General features: G+C 39.2%; 1 protein-coding gene and 1 pseudogene across 4 annotated transcripts in view; both read right to left on the reverse strand.

Moving 5' to 3' along the window:
- The window catches only part of CDK14 (cyclin dependent kinase 14), a 722,913-nt gene that overhangs the window by 177,458 nt on the left and 524,753 nt on the right, over positions 1–20,702 (reverse strand). For all 4 annotated transcript variants that reach the window (XM_060196252.1, XM_060196255.1, XM_060196254.1 and 1 more), the window contains one exon: positions 12,528–12,591. In XM_060196252.1, coding sequence (XP_060052235.1) covers positions 12,528–12,591 — 64 coding nt within the window. The remainder of the gene's footprint in view (positions 1–12,527; positions 12,592–20,702) is intronic.
- Positions 20,187–20,335, reverse strand: LOC132539976 (U1 spliceosomal RNA; annotated as a pseudogene).

Consider the following 20,702-nt stretch of genomic DNA (forward strand, 5'->3'; position numbering starts at 1 on the left):
GTAAAGATGTGGAATTCAGTGTACAACTCAACTATTAGAGAATATCTTTATCCATCCGTGATGATTCAGACAGTATTTAGAGTTTGTATGTTTCAGTGTCATCATTTTAGTAGCGGTAACTCAAGCAAGGATAATAACTTCTTATACAATTTTACTATGGTGCTGTGCATACGATGAAATCAGGTGTGATTATCGACATCTACTGTACCAAAGTTATAGGCAAAAGAACTCATCAACAGTTAAGTTTATTTGTTTCAAAATAACGTCTAATACCTCAGTTTCTTTTCTGCCTTTACCACACTGTATTATGTATGACCTAACACCATGCAGTCAGTTGATATAGAACTGAAGGCATATTTTAGGTTTAATAATTAACTAGCAAAAGAAGAGAGAGAGAGAGAGAGAGAGAGAGAGAGAGAGAGAGAGATGGGAATAGTTCTTTTTATATAAAAAAAATACCAGCTAAAGCTTAGTATTTAAAAAGCAAGATATGGTTTAAAAATTAATTACATCAAATGCCCTTGTAAAACAAATTTGATCTCCTTAACTTTGTACTCCCACAAAGCAATTTTAATAAATTGCTGTGATTTCAGGAGGAACAAGAATTCCATTACAGATAAAATTAATGCAATCTTGCATTTACAAGTAAATTATTATTCTTAGTAATTAATGACTGCACATAAATATTAGTTCTAAGAATTGCCTCTATTTAGAGCTTGACAGCATATGCTAATAGAATTTTTTCAGAAATACAATATGTCAGTATTAGCAGCGCATAAAAGAGCCAAAATTGATAGTGAAACATGCCATATGAAAGTGGAAAAAATCAGAAAGAACAAAGTCTTCCTACATTTACCTTTCATCGTTGCATATAAACTGAATTTTTCTAGCAAACGTCACCTGAGCTTCTGCCTGTGCTACGTGCTGCACTGGGCACTGGCACAGGAAAAATATGACTTGGTTATCTCTGAGTGGCATAGGAATCTAAATACGAAATTAGAAATACAAGGTGAAAAGTGCTACAATGTGGATATGGACACAGTCTCCTGGGAGCCTAGAGGCTGAGTCATTAAGTGCGTCTGTTTCTTGTTCATAGAAAGAAGATAGGATAACCTCAAATAACTGAAGCTTGCTCCAGCAATATGCAAGATGTGGTCTCTTGCTTCCAACATCTTTTAGATCTTAACGAAAACGAAGGGTTTCAAACAGAATCACTTTTAACGTTCTCTGCAATGGGCCTGCACTGTACTTACAGCCAGACTAGAGAAGTGTATTTTCAAATGACTTTCAGCATGAATGAAAGCAACATAAACATACAAGTTTTGAAAACGAAAAGGTGTTTAAAGGAATGTCCCCAACTCATTAACAGTTACTTTTCAAAAAATTCTTCCCCACTTCCTATTTTTTTTTAATTGGATAGGGCAGAGAGAAATTGAGAGAGAGGAGGGACAGAGAGGTAGAGCAAAAGAGAGACACCTGCAGACCTGCTTAACAACTGGTGAAGCTCTCCCCCCCCCCCCCCGTAGGTGGGAAGCGGGGGGGGGGGGGGGGGGGGGCTTGAACCCTGGTCCTTGAGCATGGTAATTAATACATGAGCATAACAGGTGTGCCACGGCCCATCCCCCCAACAGCTACACTTCATACAGCATATATGCAGCTACTTATGAATTATTTTATCAGATTATTTGGATATTTGCATATGAGTGGTTTTACTCAGTTCTACTTCAGTGGTGTTTACTCTGTCATTTATCTACTTTAATGTCTGTGTTCTCTTTTCAATTATGTTCAAACTAGAAGTTTAGAATATTGTGGTTTAAAGCATTTGCTAACTCATAGCATAACTGAGGAGTGCAATTAATTTAAACCTGCAGGCGGATTTTCACCTTCTCTTATTGCAGGGACACAGGAGAGAATGATCACACACAGCAGGAGACCAGGAAGGAGAGCTTGCAGTAAAGAATGAGACAGGAGGGGGGTTGGGATTCGGAAGGCTGGGAAGGACTTCCCTTAAACTGCCAGACTTAAATACCATGAGAAAACTGGAGAACAATGCCATATACAGTATTCGAAAGTTTCTCAGTTTGAAAGAGCTAAACCTGAAAGGGCTTGAAGCACTAAGAAAGCAAACTTTTACTGCATGAGGATAAAACCTAAATTGGAAATGTACTCATTTGCTTATAGGTAAGCAGTGTATATTCAAGAGAGAAATTTTAATTTTTATTTTCCTCATTTCCTTCTCACTGATTGTTCTTGACACTGTATGAGACAGTGTAGGTTTTTTTGTTTTGTTTTTTTTAAACAAAATAGTTCACCTGCTAAAGCATCTGTTTTACCATTCCTGTGACACAGGTTTGAGACTCCAGTACACCACATCAAAGTACTACAGCACTAAGGGAAGCTTTGGTAGTATTATGTCTTTCTTTCTCTCATTCTATCTAAAAAAAAAAAAAAAGTTGGGCTGAATCAGTGAAGCCCTGCAACAAGCTATATAATTAATAGCTTAATTTAAAAACTTCAAATATGTTTAAAAGATTTAAAAATTTAAACCACTTTTCTGGGGAGACGGTCGGTAGCGCAGTGGGTTAAGCACACGTGGCATGAAGCACAAGGACCTGCGTAAGGATCCCGGTTCCAGCCCCAGGCTCCCCACCTGCAGGGGAGTCGCTTCACAGGTGGTGAAGCAGGTCTGCAGGTGTCTTTCTCTACCCCTCTCTGTCTTCCCCTCCTCTCTCCATTTATCTCTGTCTTATCTAACAATGACAACCAGCATCAGTGATAACAACAATAATAACTACAACAGCAATAATAAAAAAAAAACACGGGCAACAAAAGGGAAAATAAATAAATATAAAAAATATTTTTTAAAAACCCACTTTTCTTTCATTGTGGAGGGTGGGGACAAGGCAGAGGTGGTAGTCACAAAGATAAGAAGATAAAAAATGTCAAACTTCAAATTTAATAAAATAATACTAAATAAGTATAAATCAATATAATAATGGGAATTTCCCAAATGCCAAAGGAAATGCAAGATGTATTTTATAATTAACTCCTCTAAAACATAGACTCAACTAGTCACAGTTTACTTCTTTAGGATTGATTTGCATATTAATATTGCTTTTTCTTGCTAGGTTTCTAAAAGAGTAGTGTCATAAGCATTCATGCTCTTACTCATTTATTATTAGTAGTAGTAGTAGAAGCAGCAGTAGTAGTTGTTGCATTTTAACGAGGGCACTGGTTTATGGTAGTGTGGGGATCTGAACCTGGGTCATCCTAGCTTCAGGCATGAAGTCTTTTGCATGGTCATTATGATAGCTCCTTTCACTATTCATTTTTAAATTATTTATTGTGTGTCTATTATGTTAGAAACTAGGGATGCAACAGTGAGTATAACATAGGATGTCAGATGTGGACACTAATAAATCTGGGACTAGTACAGAGGGGCAGTCAGTAATAGAAATCTATAGTCAGAAGTATGCACAAAAGTGCATACAAACCTTACATTCTTATATTTACTAGGGAAACTAAGCCAATGGTGAGCATTTCCATTGAAAATGTAATCAGGTTATTTATTTATTTTTTATTACCACCAGGGTTATCTCTGGAGCCAGGTGCCTGCACGCAAATCCACAATACCTAGTAGTTATCTATCTTTCTTTCTTTCTTTCCTTCTTTCTTTCTTAAAATATTTATTTATTTATTCCCTTTTGTTGTCTTTGTTGTTTTATTGTTATTGTTGTTGCTGCTGTTATTGATGTTGTTATTGTTGGATAAGACAGAGAGAAATGGAGAGAGGAGGGGAAGACAGAGAGGGGGAGAGAAAGAGAGACACCTGCAGACCTGCTTCACTGCCTGTGAAGTGACTCCCTTGCAGGTGGGGAGCCAAACTGGGATCAAACCGGGGTTTGACTGGGGTTCAAAGCGGGATCCTTACACCAGTCCTTGTGCTTTGCTTAACCCACTGCCCTACCGCAGGACTCCCTCTTTCCTTCCTTCCTTCCTTCCTTCCTTCCTTCCTTCCTCTCTCTCTCTCTCTCTCTCTCTCTCTCTGTCTCTCTTTCTTTTTTTCTTCCTTTTCCTTTAATTTTTATTAGATAGACAAAGAGAAATTAAGAGGAGAGGGAGAGGCAGAAGAGAAACACTTGCAGACCTACTTCAACTCTTGTGGAGCTTTCCCCTTGCAGGTGAGGAGTAGGGTTTGAACTCAGGTCTGGTAATATGTGCCCTCAACCAGGCATGCCTGCTGAATAGTTTATTTTAAAATAGCTATATTAAAAAAAAAAAAACATCCCTAATACCGAGGAATCCCTTTGAACTCAAACATTACAGGACATATCACAGGCATGGCTAATGCCTTCAGGACGGTGTCTCAAGTAGGTGGGGTGACTGCCTACTTCCAAGGGGTGCAGGCTAGGGTCATTTATCAAATCCCCTCCACAGCCATCATGTGGTTTGTATATGAGTTCTTCAAATACCTAATCACTAAACAGCAGGAAAAGTGGAGGGCAGGCAAGTGAACTAACAAGGAGACCAGGGCTTCGGACAACACAGCTGCACTCTGCTTACTCCAGCCACGTTCTCTGTTTCCTGGCATGTTCCAGCCGTGAGAGGAGCCAGATGAAATGCAGAGGGCTCTCCCCAGGCTACTGGTGTGTTGGCTAACACCAGTTTCTGCCAACCTCCATTGCTGCCACTTTTCCTTCCAGGCTCTAAGCCACTGTAGCAAATCATACCAGAGCACCTTTGACAGCCTCTCTCTCCATCTGGGCCCAAAGACCTGCTCTAGACTGTTATAGAGGAATAAGCAGCCCATCCCCCTGGTTCCTAATAAAAAGCCTTTAACGCTAAAAAAAAAAAAAAAAAAAAAAATCCCTAGTTTTTACAGTAGAAACAAAGAACTCATACACAAGTAAGAAAAAGTTTTCCCCAAACAGAAAAAAAGCTAGAATTGCTTCAAAATATGAGGATTAAAAAAAAAAATCTCAATTCCCCAAAAGCATAGAGATCCAAACAGATGTTTTAGAAAACAGGGTGATCTTTGCACAACAGCAATCCACAGCTTTAAAATACTTGATAGTCTCAAATTATGTAACAGCTAAGGCTTTACATATCTTTAATGTTGTCAATGAGAATGTGACACTGAAAAGAATTGCACTGTCTGGATACTACCACCTGGAAGAGCCACTTTAAGAGGCTGAGCAACTGTCTTGACCCATACCAACTGATACTGCATCTGCTGATCTCAACCTAATCAATGCAACTAGTACCACCTCAGCAAGTTTCACTTCAGACTATGTCCATAGACACCAGGTCTGTAATATCAACCCTTCAGCTCCAGTACTCTGGTGAGACCATTCCTAGCTCATAGGACTCCCTTAATTCCATTTTGGGTGGTTTACTTCCCAGCAAAGCCACAGCACCTAGATATGGACCAAAGCTCAAGAGAAAGAGCACATGTCCACATGTATCCATAAGTTAGGGGAAAATAGATACCTTCAAGCAAAACTGCACAATAGTTTGAAGTGACCCAAAAAGTGCAGCAAGCAAGTAGAAAGACCAAAAAAAGACAACATAAAGTATACTCAATCAAATAGTTTCTACTTAGATGCCCTCCTCACCTACTTATTTCACTTCCTTCAGTCACTCCAAGGCTAACCTTGTCAGACAAAGTAAGGATTACAAAAGTTGGATAAGGGAAAGAGACCAGTATACTTTAATGAAGGCTTTCTGGCTCACTCCACACCACTCCATCACCCGGGGTCCTAGTCAGGGAGTCCTGGGATTCCCACAAAGACATGATGGACCTTGATCTCTAACAGATCTCCCTTTCTACCATAACTGTTCATCTCCATCAAGAACATCATAAATGCTCTTGTGGGCCTCTATAGGACCTTACCCTCAATGCAGAACAACAATGGCAGGGACTGCCCCACTCTCAGAAGAAAGGCTGGGTTCCATACTCCGCCACTGGAGGAAGATGGGTCTGGTCATGAGTGCAGCCTAGAATGTTCCTAGCTATGAGCACAGAATGTGAGTTCAGATCTACAGGGAAGCAGACATTACACAGGCTCCTGCATTGAATATGGGCCCCAGATCAAATTGATGGGGTTTACAGTTAATGATATTTATATATCGTTTCCCATACTTGGGAGCTATTCTCTGCCCTGATTCAGCTTTCTAGTCCTGTTTCCAACCCTGACACCATCTCCCTGGACAATACCTTTTGTTCAACTGCATGTTAGCTGTTGACAACAGGCAAACATCAGTAAAGCCACTTGGACTATACCTAAAATAGACCTACTAGCTTTTTCCACAATGGAGACCCCAACTCTTATCTGCTATAGTCTTACCTTCTGGTTTTTGATCACTAAACAATTTTTTTTCCTGCTTTATGTCTTAATGCTTTGCAGTCACCAAGTTGTAGATGCTACCATGGTGCCAACCTGACTTCCCTGGGGAGACAACCTCACCAATGTGTCCTGGAGTCCCACCTTTCTGGAACTCTGGCCCACTAGGAAAAGATAGAAACAGGCTGGGAGTATGGATTAATCTGCCAACGTCCATGTTCAGTGGAGAAGCAATTACAAAAGCCAGACCTTCCACCTTCTGCAACCCATAATAATCCTGGGTTCATACTCCCAGATGTATAAAGAATACGAAAGTTTTCAAGGGAGAGATGGGATATGGAATTCTGGTAGTGAGAATTGTGTGGAGTTGTACTCCCTTATTCTATGGTCTTGTCAATATTTTTGATTTTATAAATAATTTTTTTAAAATGTTGAGCAACTATCTTCAGTCTTTAAAAAAAAAAAGGAGCCTTGGGTAAGGGGGTGACAGTGGAGGGGTGGTGGTGAAGGAACTCTCCTTCTTGCTGGTGGGAATGTAAATCTCTGTGGAGAAAAGTCCAGAGATTCATCAGAACACTAGAAATGGATCTTCCTGATAATCTAGCAATTCTTCTCCTGAGGATATGTCCAAACGAAAGAAAGATATCTATCTGAAGAGAACTCATGTTCACAGAAGCACAATTTTTAATAGCCCAAATTTAGAAGCAACCCAGATGCTCAGTGACAGATAAGTGGCTAAGTATGTTTTGGTTATATACACAGTAGAGTATTCTGCATCTGTAAAAATGATGAGGTCATCTCCTTTCCTCATCTTGGATGAAGCTTGAAAAAAATCATGTAAAAAAAAAAAGCCCCAAAAGAGGATAAATACCTGATGCTTTCACTTACTGGTAGAACTCAGAAACAAGAACAGGAAGGGGAAAAAAGAAAGAAAGTGGGTGTGGTGTTCTGTGAGGGGAGAGTAGGGGAGCTGGCAGTGGGTAGAGATCCTGTTTCCTGAAGGTGTAAAGTGACTCAAATTGGGAGAGTGTTGTGCAAACACCTAACATAGGGAGATATCAGACTTTTAAACCAGTTTGGGATTTACTAAAGTCTAAAGTATAATAATCAAGGTTTGTGAGATAGCATGATAGTTATGCAAATTTTCATGCCTGAGGCTCTGATGTCCCACGTTCAATCTGCACCACCACCATAAACAAGTCTAAAGATAAAGTCTACAAAAAAAAAAATTGAGGGCCAGGCAGCACACCTGGTTGAGCACACACATTCAAGTACGAAAGGACCGAGATTCAAGCCTCTGATCCCCACCTGCAGGGGAGAAAGCTTCACACGTGATAAAGCAGGGCTGCAGGTGTCTCTCTGTCTCTTTCTCCTCTCTACCTCCTTCTCCCCCCCCATTTCTCTGTCACTATCCAATAGTAAATAAAATATAGTTAAAGATATTAAAAATTGTGCACACAAATAATAATGCTTAACACTTCACTTCTGGCCCCCTTTCTACATACTAAGAATAAATTATCCTTTCAGTCTAGAAAAATAAACTTGCACTTTCTTAATAAGCAATGCCAGGTGAATATCTCTCAAGTCTAGTGACCTTGACTACATTTAAAAAAAAATCTTCTAACTGTGACATAGTTTGTTGAAAGATTCTGTTAATGTTAAATAAGGAAATGCACTCCAAAAGCTGACAAGAGTCTTGGACACACAATAAATATTCAGTCCCTGTTTATCTATTACTACAACAGCAAATATCATGAAATGGGGCAACTTACATAATAAGGATTTAGGACTGCATATTCCACAGAGGGCATGCTGAACTTGACAAGATGTTAGAAATGGCGCGGGGGGGGGGGGGGGGGGGCAGCGTGTACTCAGTTAAGTGCACATAACTCCAAGAGCAAGGACCCCGGTTTGAGCCCCTGCTCTCTACTCATGGGAGAGGGGGCTTCAGGAGTGGTGAAGCAGGTCCTCCAGTGACACTCTCACTCACTCACTCTCTCTCTCTTTATTTTCCCTGCCCCTCTCAATTTCTCTTTGTTATGTCAAATAAAATAGAAAAGGAAGGAAGAAAGATGGGAAGGAGGGAGAGAGGAAGCGAGGAAGGAAGGAAGGAAGGAAGAAAAGTGGAAGGAAGAAAGATCAGAGGGAGGGAGAGAAGGAAGGAGGAAGGAAGTAAGGAAGAGAGGAAGGAAGGAAGGAAGGAAGGAAGGAAGGAAGGAAGGAAAAAGAAAGTACAAGTTTATAGGGTTTAAGTAGATGTACACATTTAGCAGGTAGAGGGAGTGTTATGGTATCTATAAGATAGTATTAATCTTTTTCAAGTTGCCACAGGCAGGTTTGAGACAGGTCTGACAACATGCCCTCATAGTCAAAGAAGCTGAGAAATAAAGGTGCAGGCATCCGTGATTATTCTAGACTGGGGCTAGAAGGACCTAAGTTTGAATTTTAGCTCAACTACATACTAGAAGGATAGCCTTGGGCAAGTTACACAATGCCTATGAACTTTAGGTTCCCTGGGAAAATAATAATTTAGAGTGATTTTAAATACTAAGTAAATTAAATAGCTATGCAAATAGAACATACAACATAAAAGTAAGATGGTGTCATTATTGTTTCAACTTCTGAAATAATTCCCTCTGGAACAAGGAAGTATAGATATCCTTAGTTTAGGGGGCCAAAATTATGTTTGTGAAGAGGTAGGGCTTCAGAAGTTACTCACGTCGTTACAAAGTCTTAGTACAATGCAAGCCATAGAAAATGTTGTTTTGAGGCCAGTATGTTTGTGGGCTTAGTTTCAAACAGCGTTTGAAATATTACTATTCTACAATTTGCTTTCAATGACAAACTCTTCTGTAGATATCTCATGTTGTTCATTGTAAGAAATTCCATCTTCATCACATTTTCCTTAGTCAAATGACCCTGCATATTCAATAACTTTCTTTTAGGAATCATATAGTCTCTTTAGAAATGCTTTGTTCTCTAGTTTGATTTGGGAAAAATAGAATTACTTTATTCTAAATTTCATTATTTTAAATTGCTTCTGGCCTAGCAGCATGTTTTTTCTTTCTGAATTATGTACTGCCTTTCATTTTGAAATCCTGAATAATAAATTGTCATTAAATAGCTATTGGATGTCCCTTCTGTTGGAATCATTTAATAGATGAATGAAAGCATTACAAATGAAATCTACATGTCATGTCAGAGCCAAACCATTTTATACAAAGTGATATTTGTAGTACTAAGTATTTTATTTAATAAAAAGTCTGATTCTCTCTACTTCTCTGATATTTTCTTTACAGAATAATGATTAATAAACTGTACTGTAGAAGAAAGGCAAGAAAAATACTGATAATAGTCTTCTATGATGACACAGAGAAGAAAAGAAAAAGTACTGAGCTGATAATAACTTTTGGGAAGTTCTTTAACATCTCTGACCTCAACTTCCCAACTTCATAACGGAAAAAGAATGCCTCCTCATCTTCTTCTAGCTGTAATATTCAATGTTCTAAAGTAGGTATAGAACAGCCAAAGCACCACTCAATGCTCTCAGCTCAAGCTGTCCTATCCTTGCTTGACAGCAAGAAATTTCAGACTTCCTGGAATTCTCACTCACTCTGAGTATACCAGTCTACAAAGAGTCAAATGTTTACCTATGTATTCTGCTCTGATCTGAGCTTACCACTCTAATGATAAAATAAGGACACTGAGAATGAAGTAAGATAGGTAGACCTCATCACCAATATTATCACCCTCTGGGAATGTTTATCTTCCTCACCTAGAATATGAGCTTCAGGGGTCAAGAGACTAGAGCTTCTCTGAAAGGTCCTAAATGTAACACAAAAGGACTCAGATTTATTTCCTTTGCACGGTTTATTATTTTGTCTCTCCTTGACTCTTCTCACACCAACTCAGAAAGTACTTACCGTATCTACTGTTATCCACAAACCTGAAGCTTTGCTAGAATATTTTTCCTGCTTGATAGTTCCCATGCTTTACATAATCTAAATATACTATTCACTAGGACTTGAAATTTGATATATTAACATGGAAAAACTAAACTTACTTAAAAGACTGTGTTTGGAGCACTTGTAAAGAGCTGTTCTCACTCAGACTCCACTAAGAACACGTGGAAAAAAGATAATCTACTATTAAAGGAAAGGTCTCACCCGAGTAATGAAGCTGAAGGGAGACCTTTCCTTTAATAGTACACTCTAATTTCATCTCAGGTAGTTCACTTTCTAACAAAGTCCCATAACCTAGATATACACCAGTTTCTGTGAGAGAGAGCTTATGTGCACACGTATCCATAAACTACTGCAAAATATATACCTGAAAGCAGGACTACACTAGAGTTTGCAGTGAGTACCTCCCTAACACTTCCTCTCCACTATTCCAAGCTTGGGATCCATGATTGCTCAACAAATTGTTTGGCTTCATATGTTAACTCTGTTTTCAATCACCAGGTTCCAGATGCCTGGCTAGGCTTCCCTGGATTGAAGACCCCACCAATGTGTCCTGGAGCTCAGCTTCCCCAGAGTCACACCCTACTAGGGAAAGAGAGAGGCAGACTGGGGGTATGGACCAACCAGTCAACGCCCATGTTCAGCGGGGAAGCAATTACAGAAGCCAGACCTTCTACCTTCTGCATCCCTCAACGACCCTGGGTCCATGCTCCCAGAGGGATAGAGAATGGGAAAGCTATCAGGGGAGGGGGTGGGTTATGGGGATTGGGTGTTGGGAATTGTGTGGAGTTGTACCCCTCCTACCTTATGCTTTTGTTCACTAATCCTTTCTTAAATAAAAAATTTAAAAAAAATAAAAAAAAAAGATAATCTACCTTAAGTTGTTCAATTTCTATAGCCTCTTAGAATACAAAAGTTATTTTAAAATTTCAGTAAAATACAAAAAGTCCTTGAGGTAGCCAAAGAAGACAAAAGGAATCTCAGCACACATTCCAAAGAAAAATATTAAAAGTAAAAATAGTTTCCAACTCAGTCACTCTTTGGATTTATAATTTATTCCTGATGATCCCTTAAAAGAAATGGGGGGGGGGGGGAGAATAGAAGTTGACACCCTGAGCAGAAATTATTCATAGCTATTTTATCTCATAAAATAACAAACTATTATACCTGTCATAAAATCTTCTTTAGTAATTTTATGGTGGGTCTGTATTTTTAATCCACGTTTTGCAACCAAGAGAAGAAAAAGGAAAACACAGGCAAAAAGAAAATCACTTTATACCATGTGCTGATTTTATTAAATTTCCAATTCCAAATATTTGTTTATTTTTATTTTTTTCCAAACCTCTTATCCCCATGATAAAAAATTAAATAGACCATGGATGAGACTGCTCTCTGTTTAGTTACTAAAACTGAAAACTTCATGACTGCCACCTACTGGTAAGAAGAGATGTGACAACTAATTTTAAAAGTTCCTCTTAGATTTTTTTCAGTTTATGGGTTAAAGCATCTACACTAAAATAAACCAGAAATGACACATTGGGGGCCATGTGATGCTGGCACACCTGGCTGAATGCACATGTTAACATGCATAAGGACCCCCATTCAAGTTCCCAGTCTCCACCTGCAAAGAGAGAAGCTTTGTAAGTGGTGAGACAGTGCTGCATGCATCTCTCTTTCTCTTTATCTTTCCTCCTCTCTCAAATATCTGTCCTATTAAAATAACATAAATAAAAATAAAAAATTATTTAAAATAGATTTTAAATTATTTCAAAATTACAGGCTTTGCTATAGGATGTTTATTATATTTAAACTCAAGTAAACTGACCGTATGTATTACTATGATTTAAAAAAGAAATTCAAATATGAGATTCTCATGGATAGCTGCATATTTTTTCTTTTCCCAGTGTTACAAGAAATCACAGAGATGAATTGTATCACACTAATTCAAACTGTTGATTTTCCAGTGAGGAGAAACTTATTATTAAATTAATGATTACTTCAAAATTAATTGGTCTAATCAAATGCATCTGGCTAGAATCTCTCAGGAGGGATCTCATTAACTATCTTTATAAACAAATAAATTATGAAAACAAAAGTATAGCTCCACTAATAGGTAAGATACATAATGGCACAAGGAAAAAGAATTTGCTTGAGGAGGAACATTGACATAATCTTTTGTATATAAGGGGCACTTGAGTCATTTGTAATTAGTGAGACATACCTGGTTTAAAATGTGGTAAAGAATGAACTCCAGGCCATGTGTCCTCATTTGGTGTTCCAAGAACCTAATGGACAGCAAGAAAATGTGGAAACAGACTTATTATTTCCAAAGCACTCAAAATTCTCCAGTTCAGAAAACAGTGCACTGCATGTGATGAAACTCAGGACTTTTTTCCAAGATCATGTGCCAAGAATTTCATTTCAGTAAAAACAAGCCCAGCAAAAAAAAAAAAAAAAAAAAAAAAAAAAAGCCACCCAAGATGAATGTCTGTGTTTCAACAAATGCAGTTGAACGTGGTAAGACAAGTTAAATCTGCTGTGTTTTATCAACCCCAAACTTACTTAATTGGTTTAGGATTGGAAGATAAGCTGTCATCTTCATGGAACTGAATAAAGTATGTATGTTTCCCTCACAATTATCTCATGAGTTCTTGTCCTTCACTCCATGATTTATCTGTCTCTACGTCTCTGAAAAGTTTGTCTTTTCATTTTTTTTAACTTTTTTTAAAATATTTATTTATTTATTCCCTTTTGTTGCCCTTATTTTATTGTTGTTGTTACTGATGTTGTTGTTGTTGGGTATGACAGAGAGAAATGGAGAGAGGAGGGGAAGACAGAGAGGGGGAGAGAAAGACACTTGCAGACCTGCTTCACCACCTGTGAAGCAACTCCCCTGCAGGTGGAGAGCCAGGGGCTCGAACCAGGATCCTTAAGCCAGTCCTTGTGCTTTGTGCCATATGTGCTTAACCTGCTGCGCTACCGCCTGACTCCCCCAAAGTTTGTCTTTTCTAATGAATGACACTCTCACCGGTGTAAAGTGGTATCTCACTGTTGTCTTTTGTTGCAGTTCTCTGATAGTCAATGACTTTAAGCATTTATTCGTGTCCAGTGTCACCAAAGTTAAAGACCTGGAAGGGGGCAGGGGACTTGGGGCACAAGTGCATTGTTGGGACATAAACGTAATTAGCAGACAGCTGACTTCAGCCTTACATCAAACCTGACAAGCATACAATAGACCCATAGGGAACACCTGCAGTGGGTGTTTAGGAAGTTATTTAAATGACTGGAAGAAAATGCTCTCTTTTCCTGCTTGCCCACACTAAGTTTTGTAGCACAGGACTTCAGCAGTATTAAACTTAAGCAACTAAAGGAAGAATTTCCAGTTCAAAATGAACTGGAGTTCAGTGTGTCATATATGAAATGGATCCTGTAAAAGTTTTAAAACCAGTTCTCCGATTCGGTTCTGTTCCTGCTGCTCTTCCTTTGCTTAGGACATTCCCGTGGACCACCAAGCCATTTCCTGGAACCTGAGTGTGCATCTCAACACTGGTAACTAGCTTATGGACTCATGACTCCCCATCATTGTGGTGGTTGTTCTTTCCCCTTGTCTATTTTGCTGCCATGGTTTTTATGTACCTAAATAACCTGCAGTGTGATAAACTGTTATTTGTCAAACCCCAGCCAAAGCCAGCAGAAGTCTTTTATTTGTAAATTACTATAGTACATGAAGGTTTAAAGGAACCTAAACTGAGTTGAAAGTGTTTTGCAGAAACTTTCCTTTTTCTTTCTTTCTTTTTTGCACGACTCAGCTCTGGTCTATGTTGGTGTGGAGGATTGAAGCTGGGACTTTGAAGCCTCAGGCACAAGAGTTTCTTTACATAACCATATGGTATCTACCTCCACTTCAGGCACTTTTCATGGGAAGATGAGAAGGTGTACCCATGTGTCAATAGTTGTGCTACAATCCAGTAATGCATCTACCCCTTATAATGTGATTGGGTGGGGGGAGGGGGGGTTGATAAGGAATAGTAAGGTCCAAGAGGCAACAAAAAATAAAAAAAATAAATGTTTATTCAACTGAGAGAAAGTCTTAAGATCACCAGATAAAGAAAGGACTATAAAAGTTGGATAAGAGCAAGAGACTGGCCCACTTAATAATGGTCCTTTTGCTCAATATAACAGAACCTCATCATCTGGGGCCCTAGTTACAGAATCCCTGGACTCCCAAACACATGATGGGCCTAGATTTTTAAGGGATCCCTTGCTCTACCATAACTGGTCACTTCCATCAGGAATGGCAACTGTGGGCCGTCCTCTGACCTTGTCCTCACCAGAAAACAACAACAGTAGCCCCAGTCTCTAAAGGGAGGCTCTGGTATTCTGCCTTGCTACTTGAGAAAGACTGATCCTGAAATGAGTGCAGCCTGTGCTGTTCCCAGCTGTGATCATGAGCTGTGGGCTCAGACCAACAGGGACTTAGAGGTTACACAGGCTCTGGTGATACATATACATATACATATACATATACATATACATATACATATACATATACATATACATATACATATACATATACATATACATATACATATACATATACATATGGGCCCTGGGTCAGATGGATGGAAGAAAATAGTTAATTGTAGCCACAGAATTTTTTTTTTCAAAAATGGAGAGCTACTCTCTGCCCTAATTCAACTTTCTAGCCCTTTTCTCTATTCTGACATCCTTCTCAGACAATATTCATATCCAACTTCAGGCTAGCTATCAAACTCAAGCAAAATTACCACAGTTGTGTGCCCCTGGAACATGCCTAAAATGGACTTCCTAGCTTTTTTTTTTTCTACCCTTAAATCCCTAATCTCATTTTCTCTAATCCTACTTTGTGGTTCCTGTTCTATAACAATTTTGTCTCAACTTACTCGTGCCACTCCAGACACCAAGTTACAGATTCTACAATGACTCCACCCCAACTTCTCAGGGCAGATGACCTCACAAGTGTGTCCTGGAACCTCGTACCCTCAGAGCTCTATCCACTAGGGAAAGATAGAAACAGGCTGGGGGTAATGGATCAAACTGTCAACATCCATGCTCAGCAGAAAAGCAATTACAGAAGCCAGAACTGCTACCTTCTGCACCCTATAAACAACCTTGATCCATACTCCCAGCAGGGGAGAAATGATAGGGGGAAGATAACAGGGCTCCATCCAGAACTCCAGCTCCATCAGCACCCAGAGAGAGAGAGAGAGAAGGAAAAAGAGAGGAACATATGGAGGCAGTCGTGTTGTCATGGGTGGCTTGTAGAGGAAGAGAGGATTGTATCAGGAGAAAAAGGGGTAACTATGTATAAATGTGGACAGATAGTTGTAGAGATGATGGTTGGCCCATGTCTACAACCTTAGGGGAATTGCGGTGGATTGCAGTGGGGAGACTGAATATTCAAAACTCTGGTGGTAGAAATGGTATGGATTTAAACCCCTGTTTATATATAAAATAGCACTATATATAAAATATATAGTGCTATTTTTAATCATTTCCCTCTTCCATTTTTTCTGTTTATTCATATTCTATCTTCTTTCCCCTATTTGCTTTTCTCTCACCACAATGATCATGTTAAAGAAATTGAAGGGAATTCTATCTTACTTATAACTAGATGCACTAGATTCCAATAGATGCACTCTATTGGAATATTCTGTCTCAACAACCACTGTTGTTATAATCAATGATCATGATAAACTACCAGCTGATAAGAGCAGAACTGAAGGATTAAGAGACCAACATGGCTGGAAACAGTCTTCTTGGGTGCGTGTATTATGTTCCTTACTGAAACACTGACTATGGGCTTAGGGATTCAGAAAATCCAGTTACTTTAATTGTAATTAGTTAATATCGCAAACACTCATTCATAGTAGAATTAGTAGACAGATTTATACAAATTTATACACAGTGTCAAAGGGCTGGGTGAGAGGGAGAAGGATATAGGCAAGGGGCTGGAAGGTTTGTGAGACAGGAAAAGAGATAAAGATATATATCTCTGACTGGAACAACAGTGTTATCATTATTTATGAAAATATAATTTTACTCTTTATTTTTATTAATTCTGATAATTATTACATGAGAGGGAGACAATGGGGTGTGCAGGTAGTACATATAGCTCAGGAGCAGAATGCTTCACTTTGTGCCCAGACTGAATTTTGCAGTAAAGGATTTCAGCACTATTAAATGTAAGCAACTGAAGGAAGAACTTCCAGTTCAGAATGATCTGGAATTCAATGTGTCATATATGAAATAGATCCTTCCTTCCTTTTTCTTTTTGTTTTGTTTTGTTTTGTTTTTTGTTTTATCAGAGCATTGATTAGCTCTGGCTTATGGTGATGGTGTGGGGGATTGAGCCTGGGACTTCAAGCATGAGAGTCTCTTTGCATAACCATTATACAATCTACCCTCACCCTATGAAATAGATCCTGTGCAATTTTTAAAACCAATGAAAATTTTAGCCAGAGGAAGATGGGTCAATATTGGGGCAGCTTGAAATGTTCCTATTCATGACTACAGAATGTGAGCTCAGATCTACAGGGATGCAGAGGCTACCTAGGCTCCTATGGTGAATATGGGCCCCAGATCATATCAAATTGATAGGGTTTATAGTCTACAATATTATACCCCTTTCCCATATTAGGGAGCTACTCTCTTCCCTGATCCAGCTTTCTGGTCCTTTTTCCAGCCATGACATCATCTCCCCAGACAATAACTTGGATCCAACTGCATATCAGATTCCAGGATCAGGGGAAAAAAGAAAAAGAAAAAAAAACTAGTATAGCCACAGGCCCTTTGGAATATAACTAAAATATGCCTACTAGCTATCTACAAAATACAGGACCCTCCCCCCCACTCTTCATCTGCACTATTCCAGCCTTTAGGTTCATGATTGGTCAACAATTTGTTTGGCTTTGTATGTTAACTCTCTTATCAACCACCAGGTTCCAGATGCTAGTCCCTGGACAGACAACCCCACCAATGTGTCCTGGAGCTTGGCTTCCCCAGAGCCCTTCCCCACTAGGGAAAGAGAGAGGCAGTCTGGGAGTATGGATTGACCAGTCAATGCCCATGTTCAGCAGGGAAGCAATTACAGAAGCTAGACCTTCCACCTTCTGCATCCCACAATGACTTTGGGTCCATACTCCCAGTGGGTTAAAGAATAGCAAAGCTATCATGGGAGGGGATGGGATACAGAGTTCTGGTGGTGGGAATTGTGAGGAGTTATACCTCTCTTATCTATGGTTTTGTCAATGTTTCCTTTTTATAAATAAATAATTAAATAAATAAGAAGTTATGTGATATATACTCAACTGAGTACTTGTCAGTAATTTTAAAAAGATGATGTTGTGTCCTTTGGGAAAAAATGGATGGAGCTGGAGGTGACTATGCTTCATAAGTAAGTGAGTGATTAAACAGGTAAAAGACAACTGCCAGATGCTTTTACTCATATATGAAATGTAGAGAATTCAAATACATGAATTTATTAAAAAAATTAGGCAGCAAAAACTGATTTTATTGACTTTGGCTCTCTGGGTTGAGGTGGAGGACACATACACAGAATGTTAGTGTTGGGTGTGGTGAGAGAATATTCCCTTGTTATTTCATAATCTTGTACATCATTATCAAATAACTCATAAATAATATTAAAAATAAAATAAAATATGGCCCTCCACATTCATAATAAACAAGTTTATAATACCTGATGCCTTACCGTCCTTAAAAACATGCTAAGGTGGGAGTCAGGCAGTAGTGCAGTGGGTTAATTAAGCGCAGGTGGTGCAAAGCAAGGACCGGTTTAAGGATCCCAGTTTGAGCCCCCGACTCCCCACCTGCAGGGAGTTGCTTCACAAGCGGTGAAACAGGTCTGCAGGTGTCTATCTTTCTCTCCCTCTCTCTGTCTTCCCCGCCTTTCTCCACTTCTCACTGTCCTATCCAACAACAACAAAATCAATAATAACTACAAAAATAAAACAAGGGCAACAAAAGAGAATAAATGAATAAATAAATAAATGCTAAGGCATGCTAAAAAACTTTTCTATACTGACTTATATAGCTTAACTTTAAACCTATGATCAAGGTTTGAGTGGTCTCCTTGTTCTTTCATTGCTTCACCTCTTAAGCTAACGCTGATTGTGTTCATTATAGAAAAGAGAAAAGGTTGAGACAGTGGCTTTGCCTGGTGGTGTTCCCACACTGGTGAGGCAATGAGTAAGAGCAACACAGCAAAACTTCTCTTAAAAGGGTGGGAGAGGTTGGTAAGAACATAAAGAGGGACGTAGCTTGAGATTACTTACGGGTAGAGAGAAGAGTTACATGGGAGAGGATAATTAGTTAATGGGAGAGTGAACACAGAGCAGTGACTGACTGGGGCTGGGTGATGACAGAATAGTCTGGTTTTAAGAAAAAGGCCATCTAAAAATACCTTCAATTCACCTAAGCTCGAGCCTCAGAGAGTTCAGAAAAGTCTTTTAGGAAAAGATGACCTATGAGCTGAAGGTAGAAAAGAGTGAGAGGGGAAGAAATGGGGGGGGGGGCATTTCAGAAGAAGAAACTACCATGAAAGGGTATGAGCTTTCACTTAAGAAATCCCACATAAGCAGAACAAGGGCTGCTAATAGTTCTCCCTGGGTCAGAGGGTCAGAGATGTATCTAACAGATTTTAACACAGAGGAATTCTTGCAAATTAAATGAAGACAAAAAAGGCCCACACAAGTTATGTGTTAATGAAGTGATATGGAACATGCTGAGTTCACACTTCAGGGTTCCATTTTTAGGAAATGGGCACTCTTCAGTAGTTCTGATGATTTTAAACTGACTTAGCAATAACTCTAAGGTAATGGGGAATAACTGATTAGCCTTCATAACTTAAACTGAGACACACACACACACACACACACACACACACACACACACCCTCTCTAGCCATACTAGGTAGGTTGTGGAGATTTTTTTTCTAGTTCTTAAAAAGAAGCCCTAAATGAAACTCGTGAAAGGGTTTAGCAAAACATGGCTTGGACTTTACATGCGACACTCTGGGACAGTTGGTATAAATTTAACAGGTGTAGAAAGAGAGCAGAGTCTCCTAACTCTTTTCCTATGATTCTGGAGTTATTATGACGAATGTCCACTGAGTGGAAATATGAAAGAGCCATGTTCAAAAAGTACTTGGAGGTTAGCAATGGCACAAGGAATGTGTAAACAACAGGTGGAAGCAAAGACTTGGAGAACCTCTTAAATGGTGGTGAGCAGGAAATTCTAGGAGGAGAGAACAGTGTGGGGATGGGTGGTTTGCCATGCATGTGCCCAGGTTCAAGCCCCAATACCATCTAGGAGCTGCCGTGGCACTGTGGAAGCTCTGGCACTATGGTGCCTTCCTTCCCATGCCCCTCTGCCACTCTCTTTATTCCTTTAGCTGAGTGAAAAAGTGACCTGGGAGTGGTGAAATCATGCATGCACAAAGGCCTTAGTTCAACAAGAAATTTAAAAGACAAAAAAAAAAAACTTTAATATTTCAAACATGTAAGAACTTTTCAAAAGATGGCATTCCAGAGGGAAAAACATAGTTGATAAGTCATATTTAAACATTTGTTTTTCTAATATATATATATATATATATATATATATATATATATATATATATATATATATATTGACTGTCTCACTATCTCTTTATAGGCCCTGGGTTTGGTAGATAGAGGTAAATAGTTGATTTTATTCATAGATTTTTTTTCCCCCAAGAATGGGAGCTATTCTCTTCCCTAACCCAACTTTTAAGCCCTTTACTCTGACACCAGTTTCTCTGGCAGTATCTCTCTCTCTCTCTCTTTCTATTCTTTTTACACACAGTCCTCTACTACCACAAATCATGCAGTCGAGTTTCCCACATTTGGAGAAATAGCGGGGGTCAGCACATCCAGAGTGCAAGGGATAAGCCTCACCCTCAGAAAACCACCTTCGTGATCATAGTATCTCCCCTGTCTCAGGCAATATCTTTAGCCAACGTCATGGTCATGTAGCTATCAAACTTAAGCAAAAACTACCATAGTCTTGGACTGCTAGAAATATCCCTAAAATGGACTTCTAGCTTCCTTCCACCCTAAAATGTCTAATCTCATTTGCTCTGTTCCTACTTTTTGGTTCCTGTTCATTAACTATTTTTTTATCTTTATAGCTTTATATCTTGCTGTCTTTCAACCACCAAGTTGCAGACGCTACCATGATTCTATCCTGACTTCTCTGGGCAGACAACCGATGAGTCCTGAAATCTCACCTCTCCAGAGCTCTAGCCTATTACGGAAAGATAGAAACAGATTGGGGGTGTGGATTGACCTGCCAATGCCCATGTCCAGTGAAGGAG

The sequence above is a fragment of the Erinaceus europaeus genome, chromosome 8 (genome assembly GCF_950295315.1).
Source record: "Erinaceus europaeus chromosome 8, mEriEur2.1, whole genome shotgun sequence".
NCBI classification, from domain to species: Eukaryota; Metazoa; Chordata; class Mammalia; order Eulipotyphla; family Erinaceidae; genus Erinaceus; species Erinaceus europaeus.